General features: G+C 37.1%; 1 protein-coding gene across 19 annotated transcripts in view; it reads left to right on the forward strand.

Annotated features, from left to right (window-relative positions):
- Window positions 1–20012, forward strand: part of Cac (calcium voltage-gated channel subunit cacophony) — a 172641-nt gene that overhangs the window by 109893 nt on the left and 42736 nt on the right. For 16 of the 19 annotated variants that reach the window (XM_071790927.1, XM_071790809.1, XM_071790800.1 and 13 more), the window contains exons 3-17: window positions 1987–2110; window positions 2628–3022; window positions 7039–7142; window positions 8391–8546; window positions 8809–9029; window positions 10924–11027; window positions 11919–12034; window positions 12467–12526; window positions 13438–13539; window positions 16112–16324; window positions 16563–16990; window positions 17374–17681; window positions 18201–18380; window positions 18672–19235; window positions 19478–19823. In XM_071790927.1, the coding sequence (XP_071647028.1) occupies window positions 1987–2110; window positions 2628–3022; window positions 7039–7142; window positions 8391–8546; window positions 8809–9029; window positions 10924–11027; window positions 11919–12034; window positions 12467–12526; window positions 13438–13539; window positions 16112–16324; window positions 16563–16990; window positions 17374–17681; window positions 18201–18380; window positions 18672–19235; window positions 19478–19823 (3421 nt within the window). The remainder of the gene's footprint in view (window positions 1–1986; window positions 2111–2627; window positions 3023–7038; window positions 7143–8390; window positions 8547–8808; window positions 9030–10923; window positions 11028–11918; window positions 12035–12466; window positions 12527–13437; window positions 13540–16111; window positions 16325–16562; window positions 16991–17373; window positions 17682–18200; window positions 18381–18671; window positions 19236–19477; window positions 19824–20012) is intronic. The other 3 variants (XM_071790851.1, XM_071790840.1, XM_071790860.1) reach the window with 2 other exon arrangements.

Genomic DNA, 20012 nt, shown 5'->3' on the forward strand with positions numbered 1-20012 from the left:
CATTCACTTTATGTGCGACACCAAATAAATCTTCTGCAAAGAGATTTATTTTTAACTCGATATTTTATGGCTGTATTTGTTAGAGAAAGAATGGAACAGATATCGGCATTTCCGAAACGATCTCAAGCATTCTTTATAGGTTTTCGGGGAACACTCCAAATTCAACTGCGATTGATCGAGAGTAGATTCCTCCCCGAGTGCAAACTCAGCATCAGGCTTTTTCTAAAACATAAGTAAATCTGTGACGTTCATTTTGAATCACCTTACTAATATAATATTAGAAAATTATCTTATAGTAGATCAAATTATCTTATAAATTGTCTTATATTAGACTTAGTTAGTTTTTTAGATTTAAGTTAACATTTTTTAGGAATTATTTAAGTTTTATCAGTATTTAATATTTTATATTTTTTAATCTTTGCTTCTTTAAATTCTATATGAAATATTATATCAGATATCTGAAAACTTTTGAACATTTAAAGTATTTTTCTGATAGAATGTCATTATAAATGAATGTATATCTATTTTAGCCAAATTAGGATCATTAATAAATTCAGCAAAATCGATTTCTCTTAACAAAATTAAAAAATTTGGATCAATCAAAGCTAACTATAATTGAAAGTATCTTATTTAAAATGTAGAACGTAAAACGTGAAATATTAAAATTGACGGTACATGAAATATTAACGAAGTTTAAATGTTAATCAGATCTGTCTTAAAATGAAGTGCTCGCCTCAAAATTAGGACACACATATTGCGATAAACGAGGAATGTTTATCGCAGATAGATAATAGGTCGGTCTCCTCACTCTCTTCGGATCGAATGCAATTTTACGAGTGCGGCAATTTTGTCATCCACGCTATTGCGTGTACCGACGTATTTGAGGCATTATACGGGAGCGAGGATGCAACGAGAGGAGATTCTTGCCATGAATTATTGCATTACCGTGTGCCTTGATTGCTACTCACTCACTTACTCACCCATCCTCTCTCTCTCTCTCTCTGTCGCGCGCGGAGAGGAGCCACCGGGGTGCATACGGGGCGCCTGATGTCGCAAAAGTCTCGACTAATGCACTTAATTGAAGCTAGAGCCGCCGCATTATGCACCTCCGTTCGCCATTAACGAGCTGTTTCATGCAATCTCACTGAGCCATCGCCCGCGATCAGGCACTCGGCTGAATAATTCTGTCGAAATTCTCTGCATACTTTGTGCATTTTTGGTGATTCATAAATACGCTGTGCATCTTGCAAAGGAAATGAAACAAAAACTTCAAGAATTTTGCTAAATACGTCGAAACTTCATTAAGAAAATGATATTTTAATAAATTACATATATATAGTATATAGTATACTGATATATATATGATAAAAGAGCTATGCTCTTGCGTTACGCTAAATGTAACCATCTAATCTCGAAATTTGTTTTATACAGACGATTAGATGATGTTTGGCTGTAAATAGGCAAAGACAGTTTTTAGTACGCAATCTATACTGTTCTTGAAGAAATGATAGAAGTCATAGTCTTCATTTCTTTAAACAGTTTACCAAGCAAAGTATTGATTTAATCATTAAAGGATTATTATATTACGTACCATTTACTGACGACTTGTTGACTTTTATATAAGTTGGGCATGCACTTATTTACATTTTAGCGAGCTTGTCAGCTTATTAAACGAACAATTAGCGGAGATTACACAAATGTAAAGAACTTACTTGTTTTGCATTTAACAATTCATTTATAGTCAGAGTTGGCTTATCAATAGATCGCGTTTTCATCAACCCCTCAAGCTAAAGCGTCATTAGATTATTCTCATCCGACTTATCCGAGGTAGAACTGCTCTGCAGGCGATTGTTTCGCTTGTAGAAATCACGGTACGGTTCACGGTATCGTTATTTGACGTATGTCACGCGAGTAATCCCGATCGAGAGAGATTGCTCCGATATGCAACCAGCCACTGACCCCTTTCATCCTGTCTGTCGTTTCCAGGTTGGCAGCAGCGCAAGAGGCGGCACAAAGGGACCCTGGATACGCGAGTCAGTATTACGGGAGAAGGTCGAGGTTGACCGGATTGAGGAGTGGTCTCGGTGACTGGACTAGCTTCGGAGGGGAGGTAAGGTGACAATTGCCGATTATCGCCTTTGTTTCCGTTATCCTCCGACACGAAATGCCGTGATCGTTCGTCTAAATCCTGCAGCCCGTGACGTGGCTTTAGTCTTCATCGGAGAATCAATCATCTAACGTCTCTGCAGTTGTGCAATTTCTCCCCCGAGCGATCTCCTCGCCGCTTATTGCTTGGGAAGTTGCTTGAAAAGCAAGCTTTATTTCGATGGCTTTGGTCGGGTCTAGAATTTGAACGCAAACTCAAAAGATATTTCAAAATCGTGGATCGTTAGAAACGTACCTACTTAACGATACCATCAGCGATAAGATTAAAGTGACTAAGAAACTGTTTTAAGTACACACTTTCAGTGTAAATTGTATTACATGTCACTTTTAAATGTATGAGTATATGGTACATTACTTTTTTAAAATTTTAATTCACTTTGTACGCGCTGTTATTAGCCTGCTATTGAAAGGCCATCGTGTTTTCGGAGTTTTGTTTGAGCAGAACACCGGCGCTTTTTCAGGTACCTGGTCTGGTGGACATGGCGCCAGGCCGGGATCAGGGTGGAGGGGCGGGTGGCGGTGGGGGAGGCGGCAAGGGCACCACATCGTTGTTCATCCTTTCGGAGGATAATTGCATACGGAAGCACACGCGCTTCATCATCGAGTGGCCGCCCTTCGAGTACGCCGTCCTGCTCACCATCATCGCCAATTGCGTGGTCCTCGCCCTCGAAGAGCACCTGCCGAACAAGGACAAGACCATACTCGCACAGAGTCTCGAGTCCACGGAGATCTACTTCCTCGGGATCTTCTGCGTCGAGGCGAGCCTCAAGATCCTCGCCCTCGGCTTCGTCCTCCACCGCGGCTCCTATCTGCGCAACATCTGGAACATCATGGACTTCTTCGTCGTGGTGACCGGGTGAGAGTCGAACGCTTATTTGTCAGTAAAGTCTCTTCCTTCGTCCACTTCCGTTTTTTCACTTTTCATTCCCGGTTTCCTCCCACGGATCTTCTATCAGCGATCTTCAAATATTTCACGTGTTTTTGGAGAAAGAAGCTTCCTGAAATTGTCAATTCTTTTTATTGATTAATTATTGAAGATCCCGTAAAATAATATTATCACGATATTCACATGAGAGAGTAAGCGACTTTTCTATTTGAACTTAGCATATCGTTGCATACTACTACATACATTTACCATTACTTACATAAATATAGGACAGATCATTAATATTGATTATTCAAGAGAGACAAACATTGTTTCACCCATTAATTAATTTGCGGTCGAAGCGAGCGACAAAATAAACCTCTTTCCCTAATTACATCCTTATGAGGAAACAAGATGTTGGAGGAATCGGTTCGACTAACATTGCTAAACGAGACGCTCTATGCCTTGCAGGCATAATTAGTAACTTGTATCTAATATAGCGGGATTTTGACGTATTCTGAAATCTACGTGATAAGGGAAAGCGATGGAAAGTATTTTATCTTTTTCTTTAAAAATTGATGTATTATTGCATTAGAAATTAGCCGCATATATGATTTTATATAACTAATTTATTAAAAACCGATATATGAGCGCTGTTTGATCAAACGTAGTTATTACCGTTATAATCTTTTGGAAAATTTTGCTACACTGGCAACGCAGTCCGGAAACTGGTTTCTCCAGCCGTAGGAATTAAGGAAAAACACGCCGATCGCCATATCCGTTGGTCAGATAGATTCTAGAGTGATCCTTGGATTAGGTCGATGACCGTGTTCGCCGAAACAAACGTGGACGTCGACCTGCGTATGCTACGTTCCTTCAGGGTCCTCAGACCGCTAAAGCTGGTTTCGAAAATTCCAAGTGAGTCAGTCAGAGTTCTGCGAAAGAAACAGCAGCGACTTAACAAACACCCAAAGAAAGAAACTCCTGCCAGTAACAAGTCGAGCTAACAAGTCGAGCAGCAAATGACCCAGCTCTCCGCTCCCCCTTTCAACCCCCCCTGTCCACATTGTGTCTCCTGGCAATCTGTGTGCGGTTCTCAATAGTTTACAAACATAGTTTTAATGTCTCTCCGACGCCGAAACTTAGCTCGATCCCTTCAGTTTCGGCCGATTCCGCTGCTTTAGTTATAACCCGGTACGACGTCTAGTTTCGGCAAGCGAGAGCAGCATTGACTTGTCTATATATATATATCTATACATTATTACATAGTTCACGTCCTTCTGGCCTCCTGCGTTAGTTTTCTACTTGCGTAATATGACGTCGTACGTTTTTACTAACCTTCGCTTAAAGGCTATGGGTGTCTTAGATCAGTTGACAAAGTTAGAGTTGATGATGGGTAAAGCTAGCTCAGTTGATCGATATTTGTTGGATAATATATAATTTGTATGTATATTTATATATACAGTTATATATATATATATATATATGAATTCTCTCTGTGTGCCTACACGTTGTGTTTCTAAGTATCTCGTCTAGATATATATTCTACATTCTTCATAGAAGGATTTGCGTGAACTAGCGATTAGATTTTATGACCAGTTTAGATCTATGCAATTTGATACATATACATTTCAAATTCAAAAAATGCACAGTTACACACAAGGACACCGTTCACATAAATAAAGATTCTTTGAGAAAAATGTGAAATTTACATATATACAATAATTAAATTTTTGTGCATAACACATAAACTATTTTGTATGATATTAAGTTTGTTTAATTAAATTTTTGCTGATAGACAGTGACATAAAGAATTATATTTTTTTAAAACGATAACAATCACAAGATAACTGTTGCATAGTTATGTTTTCTTGCAACAATATAGAAGATAGGTGAAATAACACGTTAGTTTTTCTTATATTTTCTAGACATTTTATAATGATTCTAATTCGTTCTGTATGCGTAGAAAAATAAACACGTAGAAAGCAGTCTAAACGCTGTTAGTCGCCAAGTTAAGATTGAAATTATTCTCTCTAAATGTTAGGATGTAATTTGAATCGTGTCTGTGTGAAAAGAAATCTATTTATTAATCAGTAGCTGGTATTTCGAGAGTATGCTTTCTTTTTGGAATAAAACGATAACGATTTGGTGGTCAATCGTCTCCAATTTCGTACGCCGAGGATGCGCACTCACAAACAAGTGGACTTACGAATAAGGAAAAAAAGAGAAAACACACACACGCACACAGATGTAATGACCCACAGGGTATATTTAGCGATTAGCTATTTTTAGCTGCAGTTGCGCTAAATAATAGAGCCGACTATACATTGTTAAATGGATACGTGTCCTAGAGCAGATAACGTGTTCAACAGCGAGCCCTTTATTTGTTAAAATCCGTTCCCTTAGAAATTCACGACACAGACCGAATGGTTGCTTTGCGACTCATAATTCTAGAAGATGATCGTCCTCTCCCAATTTCCATACTAGGACTAGCTCTTTTCGCTTCTACCGATGTTATCACAAGCTAGCCAGTTTTTCATTTATTGACAATTATCGTCATTAGCGTGATTCACAGTGGAGATTTTCCATTTGCTATTTATAGCACAACATGGTTCAATTGTCATTTTAATGGAGAAGAATTCGCGTTCGTGAAGTTATAATTAAAGGCATTTAGTTGTTGCAGAAATCTAGTTTTTATTTTATAATCTTCAATACTTATGCAATTCATTTTCAAAATTGAAATAAATCTCTTTCTCCGGTTCTATTTTCAGAATTAGAAAGAATTTAGCACTGAAAGTTGCTGTGAAACATTTTTAGTATTAGATTTGATTCTCATATGTTTCTTTATGTAGAATTGACAAAAGAAAAAACAAAGAAAAAGAATCATCTATAGCACTGACTGTCCTTTTTTGGGGATCATTTTAATATTCAAAATTTATAAATTTATTAAAAATTCTCTGGAGTTTATTAAAATTGGAGAATATCATGAAAAAAATAGTTTTAAACTTTCGAATTCACTGTCTAGCAGTGTGGAAAAGATCAAACAGCTTTATATAATATCTTTTCTCTGGATTGAGGCGAATCTTTTCGAAAAGCTTCTGCTATTGGCGAGAGTCAGAAATAGATAAGTGGCGGTCGATGACCGTACGGCGAACTGATATCTTCGAGAAACTAGCGCCGCGAGTTCACGTGTGATTATAGCCACTATCACTAGCTCGTTCCAGCGTTTCACATTCTCCTAGACCTAGATATACAGTATTTTACATAGTCTAGAGAGTGTACGTACGTACATAGATACGTTTACACTTATACATTGATCCTACCCCTTCGCGGTGCTCTTTTCAGTAGAACATTGCCCTATCTCATCGGATCATTTATTTTTGAACATAACAAGTTTGATAAAATAGTGGAGAATATATTCCTTCAGACATATCTCAAAAATCAATAATTCACAATATTATTTAGTTATTTTTACGATTTAAAATTAGTATTGCATATCGAGATATTTGAATAATATTTCTTTAAAAATATCATATTAAAATAAATAAAAATAAAGCCGCAGATTATATAATTTCCTTCAAATTGAGATTTATATATTAAAGAACATAGGAAACACTCGGAAAAATAGAATTAGATATTTGCTTAACAATAAACTCCCCCCTTTCTTTAAATGTCTTTCAACTCTTTAAACATGTACATTTTTTATATTAAGTATTTGACCTTTCTGTTAAATTATAAGGTCCATTTGGGATTCACGGGCAGAGATTGTCTGCTATAGATATAGCTATTTATATCCATTTTGCGCTCAAAGTTTAATTCATCAGAGTTCTTTTGATCTTCCACATACAAAAAATTCCATCCGATCGTCCCGATAGCATTATCTTCCCGGGCTAGGCTAGAGAGAACGCTAGTTAACCATCTAGTGGACGTAGTATAAGTACTTAATTATTAGTATAATAGAGTAGTAAGTAGTAAAGTATGGCGGGGTGTGTGTGTTTTTGGGGCAGGATCATTACGTCGTTGTCGCAAGGCATACACCTGGAGATGGATCTGCGCACGTTGCGTGCGATACGCGTGTTGCGACCGCTCAAACTTGTCTCCGGCATACCGAGTGAGTAGCGCACCAGAGTACAGATTGGAAAGCGATCGAATTTTTTTTGGGACTCGAGGCTGCTCGGCTCGAGGAAAACCAAAGAGGTCTCACGTTGGCGGGAGAATTGTAAACGAGATTCCGTGAGACCGTCGTAAATAGCGCGTCGAAATAGATGCTCGTATTCACACCTTGAACCTAGCGTCAAAAGTTGTTTCTAAAGTTTATTATTTAAATGAAGCTTACATTTGTTTTGAGCGTGTTAATTGCACACGATCATTAAATTATCGAGTGTACAATACAAAATTACATTATTGAGTGTACTTTTTACATTAGCGATACTAGACGAAGGTGTGAGCGCGGGCTAAGAGCACGTTTAGCGCTGTTTCAGTTTATTCATGTATTCTATTGCTATCACATGTTATGAATAATAAAAATATCAGTTCGAAAAATGTTTCAAATGTGAAATATCACTTTCGGATGATTACCACTTGGCGCTAAACGTGCGACAAAAATGCGCTCTCGTTGCTCGAGGAAATTTACTTGATAATGAATAATGGATGCTTACGACTCGAAACTTTGCCGTGTCTGGGATTTGGGTACCTCGAAGATCGAGTACGATCCGCCGTCGAGAATTACTTATTTCTTGAATAGTAGCTACATAGATTTGAGAGGGAGCGAATTAACAGATATATGAAGTCAAGTAGATCAGAGTTAGATCACATTTAATCGCAGATATATTTATCTATCGCCTGTAGAATGCTTTCTATCGAATTAGCTCGATCATTCGTTTTATGTTAGTAGTATTGCTTAAATAGCTACTACTGAGAGCTCGATGTTGTATTTAGATGCGGCGGAGGTATCCTAATCCTTATTGTCAGATGCAGGATCATTTCGAGTGGCAACAAATGCATATTTTTTAAAAATTAATTTAAAATTAATTTTGAGTTCTAAAATTTAAAATAATTTTTTTGAGAGTATTATAAAATCTAGATAATGATCTTTTTAACAATTGTAAATCATTATTATAATTACCATGAAACAGATAAAATATCCTATTTTTTGCTACAAGCTGATTTTGTGGCTTTCAACAAATATTAATCTTGTGTGTTTATTATACAAAAAATCAAAATTGCATCACGTGCAATTTCTCGAGCAATGAGCAACGACAATAATGCACGGAAGTTATATCGAGTATAGAATTCCATATCGATCTCGTAGGAACGGTGGTTGGGCCTAATTACTCCTCGGTGATTTTTTTGCGAACAGGTCTTCAGGTGGTGCTCAAGTCTATCATCAAAGCAATGGCGCCGCTTTTGCAGATCGGCTTGCTGGTACTCTTCGCCATCGTGATATTCGCCATCATCGGCCTCGAGTTTTATTCGGGAACCCTGCATAAAACATGTTACAGTGTAGAGGACATCAGTGAGTGTATTCGAAGGTTCAGCCTTCTAGAAATTTTTGGTCAAACTATACTGCTTACAATATTGCTTGCTTTATTTTATGTATCTTTTACCACACAAACGATTGAAAGAAAGATCTGCGAAAACCTTTAAGTGTATGAAAATATAATTTGTGTTTATGATTATTTAGAAAAAAAAATATATATATGTTTTAATCTTTGGGCTCCTCAGGCCCATCTTCGCGTTAATATACTTGAGATGTTTTACAATGTTGGACGTTGCAGGTATAATCGTAAAGGAGGGCGAGCAGCCGAGCCCGTGTAGCGCGGACAACAAAAATGATGCCCCGCCCGGGGCCCACGTGTGCAACGCGAACATCTCGACGTGCTTGGAACGCTGGGAGGGACCAAACTCGGGCATCACCAGCTTCGATAACATCGGATTCGCCATGCTCACTGTCTTCCAGTGTATCACTATGGAGGGCTGGACTGCCATATTGTACTGGGTAAAGCAAGAAATATGTTCTTCAGTGTTAAAAAGTTCTTTTCTCTCGTCCTCTTTCTATTTGTTACCGTACCTCTTTCTCTCTCTCTCTCTTTCTCTGTCTTTGCCTCTCTCATTTTCTCGCTCGTTCTCCCCTTTTTCTGCTAAAAATTCGCCCTCCCGTTTATCGCGCACGATTTGTTTTAACGCAGTATCGTTACACGAAAGATAACATTCTCAAATGTCTGTGTTCTATAGAATGATGTTGCCCAGTCACGCCTTTATTAACCGTTTCGCGATTTGAGTATCGTATTTTTGTATCAAACAATAATTCCTTCCCTCGTCAATTTACCCTTCTAGAAGAGAGAAAATAATTATCGTGTTATACCAAACTGTTTTAATATACGTGTACTTCCTTCCATCTGCTTCTAAATGTCTCTCTCTTTCGCAATTAATTGTTGATCAGTTTTCACTTCGATGTACTTATACATATATATGTTCGCCTCTTTTCTGTGTTCGGCGTTAGCCGAATTTGCCGGCTTTCGGGTTAAAGAATGCCTTGCGGAAACAGCTAACACTGACGTATATGTTCACCTTGCTCAGTATAACATTGTCAATTCCAGCCCTCTTTTCTCGATGTTTCAATATTCGATGTTAATCCTACCTCTTATTGTGCTTGACCCTTTCGTGACAGAATTAAATTTCTTTAGCTCTCTTAGAAATAGAATTAAGTAAAAATTTTTAGTCTTTTAGCGCTAGAATAACGAGTTAAATGCGTAATTTGTAAAGAAGAAGCGCGGAACACATTCCTCCTGCTGATCACGAAAGGGTTAATGTTCAGTCGATGGATCACGGAGGAGAGATTTTAAAATATTTTATTGTTATATTTCACTGTAAACAACAGATTATCTCAAAACCCTTCGACGTAACTCCACCGGCTGTAACACTAATCGTTATTTGTTTACCGAGATTTCGAAAAAAAAAATCTTCGATTGCCTCAATCAATTTTTGTAATAGGGTAGCCCGCGGTAAAATGTCAGTCGGAAGAAAATGCCATGTTTCGAAACTACTTAAACATTTTCTATAAAAATAAAGATATAGTATAGTTTTTAAATTGTAATTTCTACAAAACAAAGATCTAGTATATTTAAACTGTAATTTCGACATATCTTAGTCTAACACGTCGCCTGCCTAGTTTTGTATATCTTATCGTTGTATATTACAGAATTCGTATTATTATAATGATAAACTATTGTGTAATATGATTAAATAAGACTACATTTTCAAGAATACTACGTCGAACAGAGAATTTTATTTTACATTGTTATCTAGCTATATATTATTATTATTCAAAATTTTACGTTAGATGGCATTTATTTTCTATAAGCGTTTAAAAAAATTTTAGTAATGCCACGGATGAGTACAATGGTAGTCGACGTGTTAAATAACTGATAACTTATAGATTCTTCTTCGAGATAGCGAGTAGTGAGTAGAGAGATGTAGTGAGTAGTCTCAGGTCAGTCTAAAAAAAAAATGGCATGTTTCTCTCGTATTCTTTTTCCACGGGTTACCCCCAGTAATACTGAAGTTTCATGAAGCCGACGTTGTCTTGCGTAAATGTGATCGGCAGATTTCCAATCTGCGAGATATTTTTTTTTAGATCAAATCTTTTCTTCATGTCGGATAAAATTCTTTGTGAGGGGAAATGAATATTATCGAATAACGATAAATAAATTTGAGTCCTCACACTCGGACGATCACATTTATCACGTCGTGTTTGGCGCAGCGAGATTACAGTGCCAGTGCCTCTGTGTCGCATATAACGTTATTAATTAATATACCTTCGGCTGTGTAACCGGTGCATATGTGTATATGCGACGTTGCTTTCTTTATACCGATTCTGATCGAATTTGCAGACAAATGATGCTATTGGCAGCACGTACAACTGGATTTACTTTATACCGTTAATCGTCCTCGGATCATTCTTCATGCTGAACTTAGTTCTTGGTGTCTTGAGCGGGTGAGTATGTCCCTTCTGACAGCATCCCGCGGCCCTTCCGCCCAGAGACAATTTCTGGAGTGACAATCCGGCAAGATCGCGAGGTCGATTACTTCAGAATGATTTTCTTTTCTCGTCAGGGAGTTTTCTAACGAAAGAACGCGCGTCGAACGGCGGGCAGCTTATCGGAAAGCAAAGAGCAAACGCCTCTTCACCACTGCGTTCAGTTCCTACTTAAAATGGATTACTCAAGCAGGTTTTCAATTAGCAGACGTTGCCTGACATTAGTGTGCAATGAACCGTATTCTGTTAGCGTGTTTAGCACAACTGTCATGATCATAAATATAAAATAAATACAATGATTAGTCAATAATCTTAAATATTATTTATTTCTTTTATTAGAAAAATTTACTATGAGTTTCTTAATTTGTAAATTACGGTTATCGTATATAATATTGTGCTTTTTGATGAGTGTGAAAAAAATTCAGAATTGTACAATGCTGAATACGCGATGAGAATACGATGTAAATTGTATATTTAGAAATATGAATTTTTAGACATTGGCTCGTCTATTTAATTAATGCTAGATATTTCAAATATTTGATTAAATGAAAATAACGCGTATGCAAGAGAGTAATTAATAATAATAAATCCATCATAATCCCGAGTATGGCTCCCATGGCGGCGTAAGCTAGTTTTGAAAGAATCTACGGAAGAGTATCTCGCAAAGAAAAATATCATTTCTTTTTTAATACTCCCAATGGCATTCTCCTTAAACGAGTAAATATTGTTGACTTATTAAACAAGGCAGTATCGCTAGAATATTAACGGCGGAATGCCAGAAAGTCCTCCGCTAAACTTAGCTTTTATGCTCCTGAGTAAGCTGCCATGTCATCTGTATCACGCTTGTAGAGAGTTTGCGAAGGAGAGAGAGAAGGTGGAGAACCGGCAGACCTTCCTGAAGTTGCGAAGACAGCAGCAGCTTGAGCGCGAACTGAATTGTTATCTCAATTGGATCTGCAAAGCAGGTTAGATCAATCGCTGTAGAAAAAAAACATGTGAATTAAAATGGATTGAACAGGAATTTATTTTGCGAAAATCTTAATTGTAGTTTTTAAAGAAGATATGAAGCAAATAACACGGAATTTCAAAACCTATTCTAACCTGAAGAATAAAGCTAAAAACAGACGAAAAAATTAATTGTGCAATAAATGCACTCTATATTTTACTACCTGATTAAAAATTAAATTTCTCAAACATATATATATATATATATATATATATATATATATATATATATATTCTCTTATCAATCTATTTTAATTCACTTATTTTGTTAACAATGTGCTTGCAAAAGTTATAGCTCACTGCTTACGCTAGACTCTTTGCGAGTCGCTTCTTTGTAAATAAAAATATAATAATACACGAATTACTGCTAATACGTAATGTTTACTTTTCAGAGGAGGTGATACTAGCCGAAGAGAGGACCACGGAAGAGGAGAAAATGCACATATTAGAAGGTCCATATAACGCCACGTATATCGATACCATGAATATTCACTTCCATAAAGTCGAAAAGATTTGCGAAGCGAGTTGCATCTCCAAAACGTGCTCGTACATATTTATATAGAATGCACCGTGTAGTCAGAGTGCACTCCGAGTGATTCGCATTTCTTTCGACGCAGTCGAATAGATTTCAATTTTTTCCTTCGCTAAAAATGCATTGGATGCCTTATTCTTGGACAAGGCATCTCCATATTTCATGATTTTAATTAACTTTGTTAATAGCTGGTTTAACGGTATTAACGAATATCGATTTTAATATTCATTTTACTTTCGTTTCTTACATGCATCCTTTTTCTCTGGCGATACACTTGCATATGTTACATGCAAATGTTAAATAGTGGCATTTTATGGGATTAAAAGGGATCTAAAAGTTTACAATTTGTATTTATATGCGATTTTATTCAATATGAAATATGAATATAAATAATTTATAATAATAATAATAAGAGAAATAGGACTGTTACGATATATAATCAAATTAGAATCAAAGCCATACGGTCCAAGCTTAGATCTTTGACAGCCTTATATTAATTTTCGTGTATTCGGGGAGGGAAGGTTTTTACTTCCAACAATAACTGTGTTTCAAGTCCGATAAAAAATCGGCGCGCAGTTAAATAAGTTGGAAAAATATATGTATAAACAATTTAATTATATGATTCATGCTTATTTTATTAGACTCATTTTATTAGAGAACAAAATGAAAGACATCGCAATTATACTACCACATTTCGTAAATACGATTTTTTCGTGATTCTATCAATAATCTTTTTAATCGGAAATTTATACGTTTTGATTAAAAAAATAATTAGGACGTAATTTACAAAGAATGTTCACGTAACTTAATCTACCGCTTTGTTTTGCGCAGTAAGAAGAAAAGCAGCGGCAAAGAAGAAGAAGCTAAAGAATCTTGGCAAGAGCAAAAGCACCGACACGGAGGAGGAGGAGGGCGACGACGACCAGGACGATGGTGAGTTGTATTTGGTCAACTTGGTGTCCAGTTGTGCCAAGTATTCTCTTCTTGTTTACCTCTTTTACATTTCGAGTTGATGATTCTTCTTCAGAATATTCGAACGAACTTGTGAAATCGAGATCAAGTTCAAGTAGTAAGGGTTTTCATGATTTCTCAGTAGTCAGAACCTATGTTATATCAACCAACGATTTCCTCTGGAAGCGTGAAATAATTAAAAAGCAAATTCAATGAAATTTAGAGAAAATTTAATATATACAAATTTAAATTATTTTTTTATGGTTAATATTATCTTAGTAATTAGTCTTGCGAGCTATAAAATTAGCTAAGAATTCAATTTCGTGTCTGGTGAACATAAAAGCTTTGTAATATATTTTTTAGAATTCGTATGGTGCGATGGGAATCGTTGGTTCGAGATTTTGGCCCGCCTTTTCTCTCGTTCTAAAATTTTTCTCCATTTATTGGCACGTTAGCCTATTTTCACGTTCATCGACATGTTTGTTAATACCTTTTGTGGGTTTATGCCTGATTTATCTTTCGTATCGAGAGGAAAAGACAAGAACGACGCTGAAAATTATCTCCTTCTAATTTTTGCCGATGAATATTCTAAACACACGCTATCAGATGCTCCTCTTGTTTCAGTGCCTAAGAAAAAGCTCAAAGGTAACTACAACCGTGAATGCCACGACTTTTCGCAAAGAGCTACGTAAAATAAGGCTGTATTCGTAATCTTACATAATTGTTTTATTTTTTGTATTTTTATTTAAGAGATTGTTTGTTAATAATACACACACGTACATGTAATATCGTGCGTACATGATCACAAGTACATGACTTAGACTCGGGCCACCGCTTAGTAAATGAATTACTTGATGCCTATTCACGTATGCAGGATGTATTAATTATCGTGCTCTATTGCACTTAAACATGTAAGAATTAATCTGATCGCATTGAAATCGTAGTTTAATAAGTAATAACAGACCTAGATAATTTTATTGACAGCCCTAATTCTGGTTAAAGATATATTCTTTCAGCGCATATATTATTTAAAACATTTGAAGATCTGACAATTACATCGATATAAGCATTTAAAGAGCGCAATGATTAAAAATTAATTAAATATCTAAATATCTTTTATGTGAAAATATCACTATTTGATTTCAAGTGCTCATTTGTAACAGTTATATAATTTTAATAAATTAATTTTTAATGTAAAATTACACATCTTAATACATATAAAATTGTGGTTCGCTCTCTGCTCGCGCGTAAAAGGGATAATTGGCAAAGCATACTTTACACACCCAGACGAAGTATGATCGTCGCATAGCTAGATCACGTATTATATATCATATTAAAATCGCAGGCTGTGATGATTCGTGGTAGAGGATGTAATTATTGTATTCTATGTAATTATTCGGACCGATTTGCTGCTGATTTTGTGGCTGATATGTATCAATCGAGATCACGCGGATCTTGCGCGAGAGACTGATCGGAGAACTCGGAAGCTAATTCATTTTTGTTTTTAGGTATTGCTTCTATTAGCTGGTGTGGCGATACATGAATATTAGATTTTCTTTGGGACCGGAGACATTCGCACAAACATTGTTACAAATTTTCTTCCAGGCAATTGAATTAAGGAAATAATATATATACTATGTGAATCAGAATTCATCTCACGGAGGGGGGGGGGGAGGGAAGAAAGATAATTACAACGTAATAATCTTTCTTTTTTTGTGAGATGAATTTTGATTAACGATTGATATCAACGTCGTGAGATTAAGTGCCAATGTTTCCGGCGGAAATATTTCTACATTGTTTAGGTGTACCGTGTGATGGTGGAATACTGATTAATGTTTTTATTATTATACAATTATGATTTTAGCTAGTTAAAACTGACAGATCAGTAGAGTACCTAGTATTGTCAAACGAGGAATTGAATCCCTTAAGTAGTGTACAAATCCCGTCCTATAGAGTTTGATAGATAGGCTAATCTCAGCCTGTCGACACATAGTCTACACATAGTAACTAAGTAGCCGTGATACATACGCATCGTCATATCATAGTCGTAACCGCTTGGTAGAATAATTTAGTATAGAACTTTGTGTGTCTATTTTTACATCTATATTTCGTTAAACCGAGAGGTAAATAAAATGTTCTAACTCTTCCAGTCGATGTACGAAATAATTCTAGAAGTATTTGATTTATTTTCTGATCGTAATATGCGTTTTTCCCCCAAAAAAATTTCTATAAGAATGTCACTATTCCCAATGTTCAAAGATCTCAAAGAATTTTAAGTTAATATAGATCACATCATATTTTGGATCATGTAATCTGGATCCTTGAACTCACAATCGCAGAAATAGCTTAGCAAGTAGTATGAAACGTGAAGACGTAGACATAGTGTAAAAAAATTCTCAAGTCAAGCAAAAATTATTATGAACAACGTCAAAATACAAGTGTATACGATGCTATTAATGCCGTTTAATTAACAGTCGACCGGTGTCTGTAAAATGTGTTCTAAGTGTCCCTTATGCTTGTACCTTACGCTAAAGAAGTGTCTTATACTTTGTAGGGTTCTCGAGAGCCTCCTACTTCAAGTCGAAGGTGAAGAAGCAGGGCACGTGCCTACAATTTTGGCGGGCCGAGAAAAGGTTCAGGTTTTGGGTGCGCAATTCCGTCAAGTCGCAGCAGTTCTACTGGTTCGTCATCGTTCTTGTGTTCTTCAACACCGTCTGCGTGGCCGTCGAGCATTACGGTCAACCAGAATGGCTCACCAAGTTTCTCTGTGAGTCTCGCAGAATTTAAACTTAATTGTTACTCTATTTAACGGGTCACATAGCGTGTCAAAATTCGACTGCTCAAACTAGCTTACTAAAAGATACCTTGACAATCAACCCGCTGAGATCTGAAGAATGTCGTAAAAAATATAACGGAAATTTATTTTATCTAAAATAAGAATAAAATCTCTTCGAGAGCTAAAAGAGTTCCAGAATTTTTAATTTTCTTCTTTTTTTTATTTGCAGACATCGCAGAGTTTGTGTTCCTGGGCCTCTTCATGATGGAGATGTTTATAAAAGTCTACGCGCTCGGTTTTCGCACATACTTCGAATCGAGCTTCAACCGCTTCGACTGCGTAGTCATCTCGGCCTCGATCTTCGAGGTGATCTGGTCCGAGCTGAGGACCGGCTCTTTCGGCCTCTCCGTCCTACGTGCCCTTAGACTCCTGAGAATTTTTAAAGTCACCAAATATTGGAAGAGCTTGAGGAACCTCGTGATATCGCTGCTAAGCTCGATGCGCAGCATCATTTCCCTCCTCTTCCTGCTCTTCCTTTTCATCCTCATATTCGCGCTGCTCGGTATGCAGCTATTCGGCGGCCAATTCAACTTCGAGGACGGCACGCCAGCCACTAACTTCAACACCTTTCCCATCGCACTACTCACTGTCTTCCAAGTGAGTGCAACACAAATGTTATTACGATTCTAATAAATATTTAATTCGAACTTTAAATATGGAAATAATGCAAAAGATGATGAATCTTTTATTTACCATGTTGTAAATAAATTGTGCTCGAGCCTTTCACAAATATCACCTAATTTCATATTGCATTTTATACACTTTAATTGTTCTAAGTATGTGAAAATATGTAGTTGGCGTCGTTGGCGAGAAAAGTATCTGTTTCATAGTCTCGTTGGCTGTGTACTTTAGATGCAATAAAATTAAGTATCTTATTGAGAGTAAATGCCATGTATATTGTCTAGTAAATGGTAGAAAAGATTAGACGTCCTTATAGAATACTCTGACTGATGTAGTAATTGACGATGATAATGATGCAGATCCTGACTGGAGAAGACTGGAACGAAGTGATGTACAAGGGTATCGAGTCGCAGGGCATGGCCCATTCGCTCTACTTCATCGTGTTGGTGCTCTTCGGCAACTACACTCTGCTGAACGTCTTCTTGGCTATCGCCGTCGACAATCTCGCGAACGCGCAAGAGCTGAGCGCCGCCGAGGAGGAGGAGAAGGAGGAGGACAAGGAGAAGCAACTGCAGGAGCTCGAGAAGGAGATCGAGTCGCTGCAGAGACCCGGGGACGGCAGCGCGCCGAGGGTGGAAATCTGCCCTCCAAGTCCAACTCAGAATTTGTAGGTCATCCACCCCTTTTGCTATATTCGTAAAAATTTCGTCTCTTCTTGACGTTTTATCGTAGCAAATAACATATATTATTTACAATGAATTATTACTTTTTACGATTAATATGAATTGTGAAAGATGTTCTTTTTTCATGGAAGATTCTCTACTCAAAATCGGAATAATATACTTTCGCGTATTTTGTGTAGCAGAAAAAATTTTTCGACATTCCGTAGTTAAGAATAATTTAGAAGACGCGCTAATAAAATTTGCACGAAGTCGGTTTTTCTTGAACTCGAGTTTCTGTTCGTGATCTCTATGTGAGGTAGAATAGGAAATGTCACAGAAACTTGGACATAAATTTGGTGACTTTGCGCAAATCTTAATTTTGCACAAGACTATATGATTGAAACAAATTGATTATTAATTATTCGTAATAAAACAAACTGATTAGTAATTATTCGTAATTATTTAATAAAAAAATAGATAATACATAATGTAAACAAGTTAAAAAAGAATGTAAAATTAAAAAGTGTGAAAAGCAATACTGATGGAGAGACACAGAGTGGAGAACGACGTCTCGTCTTTTCCAGCAGAGACGGAAGAGTTGAAACCCAGACGTCCGAAGAGAGGAGGCAGGATGAAGACGACGACACGGGACCAAAACCAATGCTGCCATACTCCTCCATGTTTATACTGTCCCCTACGAATCCGTAAGTAATAATAATCCAATCGTTCTGTAATCCTCGCCAAGAATACGAAACATTGTACTAAATCATAATGTTATTTCAATAAATCAATAATATCAATTGACACTAGCACATAAATTAAAGAGCACAGCAGACACCTGACCTACTTTTTACTAGTACGATTATATTGTCTATTATTTATTTTGATATTTTCTAATATATCATAATATATATTATATCTATTATACATATATGTTATTCTTTTCATCTTAAGAACGATATCATCGCTGGAATAACGAGATTGTCTGTTTGCAGCATAAGAAGAGCCGCCCACTGGGTCGTGAACCTTCGGTACTTCGACTTCTTCATAATGGTGGTAATATCGTTGTCGAGTATCGCGCTAGCCGCCGAGGATCCCGTTTCGGAACACGCTTGGAGAAACGAGATCCTCAACTACTTCGATTACGCGTTCACCGGCGTCTTCACTATCGAAATGGTGCTGAAGATTATCGACCTCGGCATCATACTGCACCCGGGCTCGTACCTGCGCGAGTTCTGGAACATTATGGACGCGGTCGTAGTGATATGCGCTATGGTGTCGTTCGCCTTTTACATGACCGGCAGCTCGGCCGGCCAGAACCTCTCGACCATCAAGTCGCTGCGAGTGCTGCGAGTGCTCAGGCCGCTTAAGACAATAAAGCGCGTGCCGAAGCTCAAGGCGGTGTTCGACTGCGTGGTGAACAGTCTGAAGAATGTCATTAACATTCTCATAGTGTACATATTGTTCCAATTCATATTCGCTGTGATCGCGGTGCAGCTGTTCAACGGCAAGTTCTTTTACTGCACCGACGAGAGCAAGTATACAAAAGAGACTTGCAAGTGAGTATTATTGATGTTATTTGATTCGGCTTTTTCGCTTCTATTTGTTGAAGAAAGCATTTCGGAGAGAATACATATAAAGCTAGAATATTGGTCTCGATAAGTAGGCGACATAAATAAATTTTTAAAAGAACGAATGAAGCAGAAACTGAAAAAAGGTTTTTTGTTGCGTATTTATTCTCAAATCGTATTTTTACAAATGGTGCGAGTAGATATGGAGACTAATTTTGTTTTCGCGACAGAGGTCAATACTTCGTTTTCGAGGAGAATAGTATGCTACCGAAGCTCATGCAACGGAAATGGGAACCCCAGTCCTTTCATTACGACAACGTGATGGTGGCCATGCTGACGCTGTTCGCCGTCCAGACCGGCGAAGGCTGGCCGCAGATCCTGCAGAACTCGATGGCGGCCACGTACGAGGACAAGGGTCCCATCCAAAACTTTCGTATTGAAATGTCCATTTTCTACATCGTCTACTTCATCGTCTTTCCATTCTTCTTCGTCAACATCTTCGTGGCCTTGATTATCATCACGTTCCAGGAGCAGGGAGAAGCTGAACTGCAGGACGGTGAAATCGATAAGAATCAGGTAATGTCTCATGTCCATCTTCACTTGAATAATTAGTTTTATGTGCGCTCCATATTTTATTAGCTGTCTCTACGAAAACTTGGATAAATTAACGAGGAATTTGAAGTCACTCTATACGTCATAAAAATTAAATATATAAAATTATTATACATTAATAAATAATTATTTCTAAATATAAAAAATTTTCTT

The sequence above is a fragment of the Temnothorax longispinosus genome, chromosome 1, assembly GCF_030848805.1.
Source record: "Temnothorax longispinosus isolate EJ_2023e chromosome 1, Tlon_JGU_v1, whole genome shotgun sequence".
NCBI lineage: Eukaryota > Metazoa > Arthropoda > Insecta > Hymenoptera > Formicidae > Temnothorax > Temnothorax longispinosus.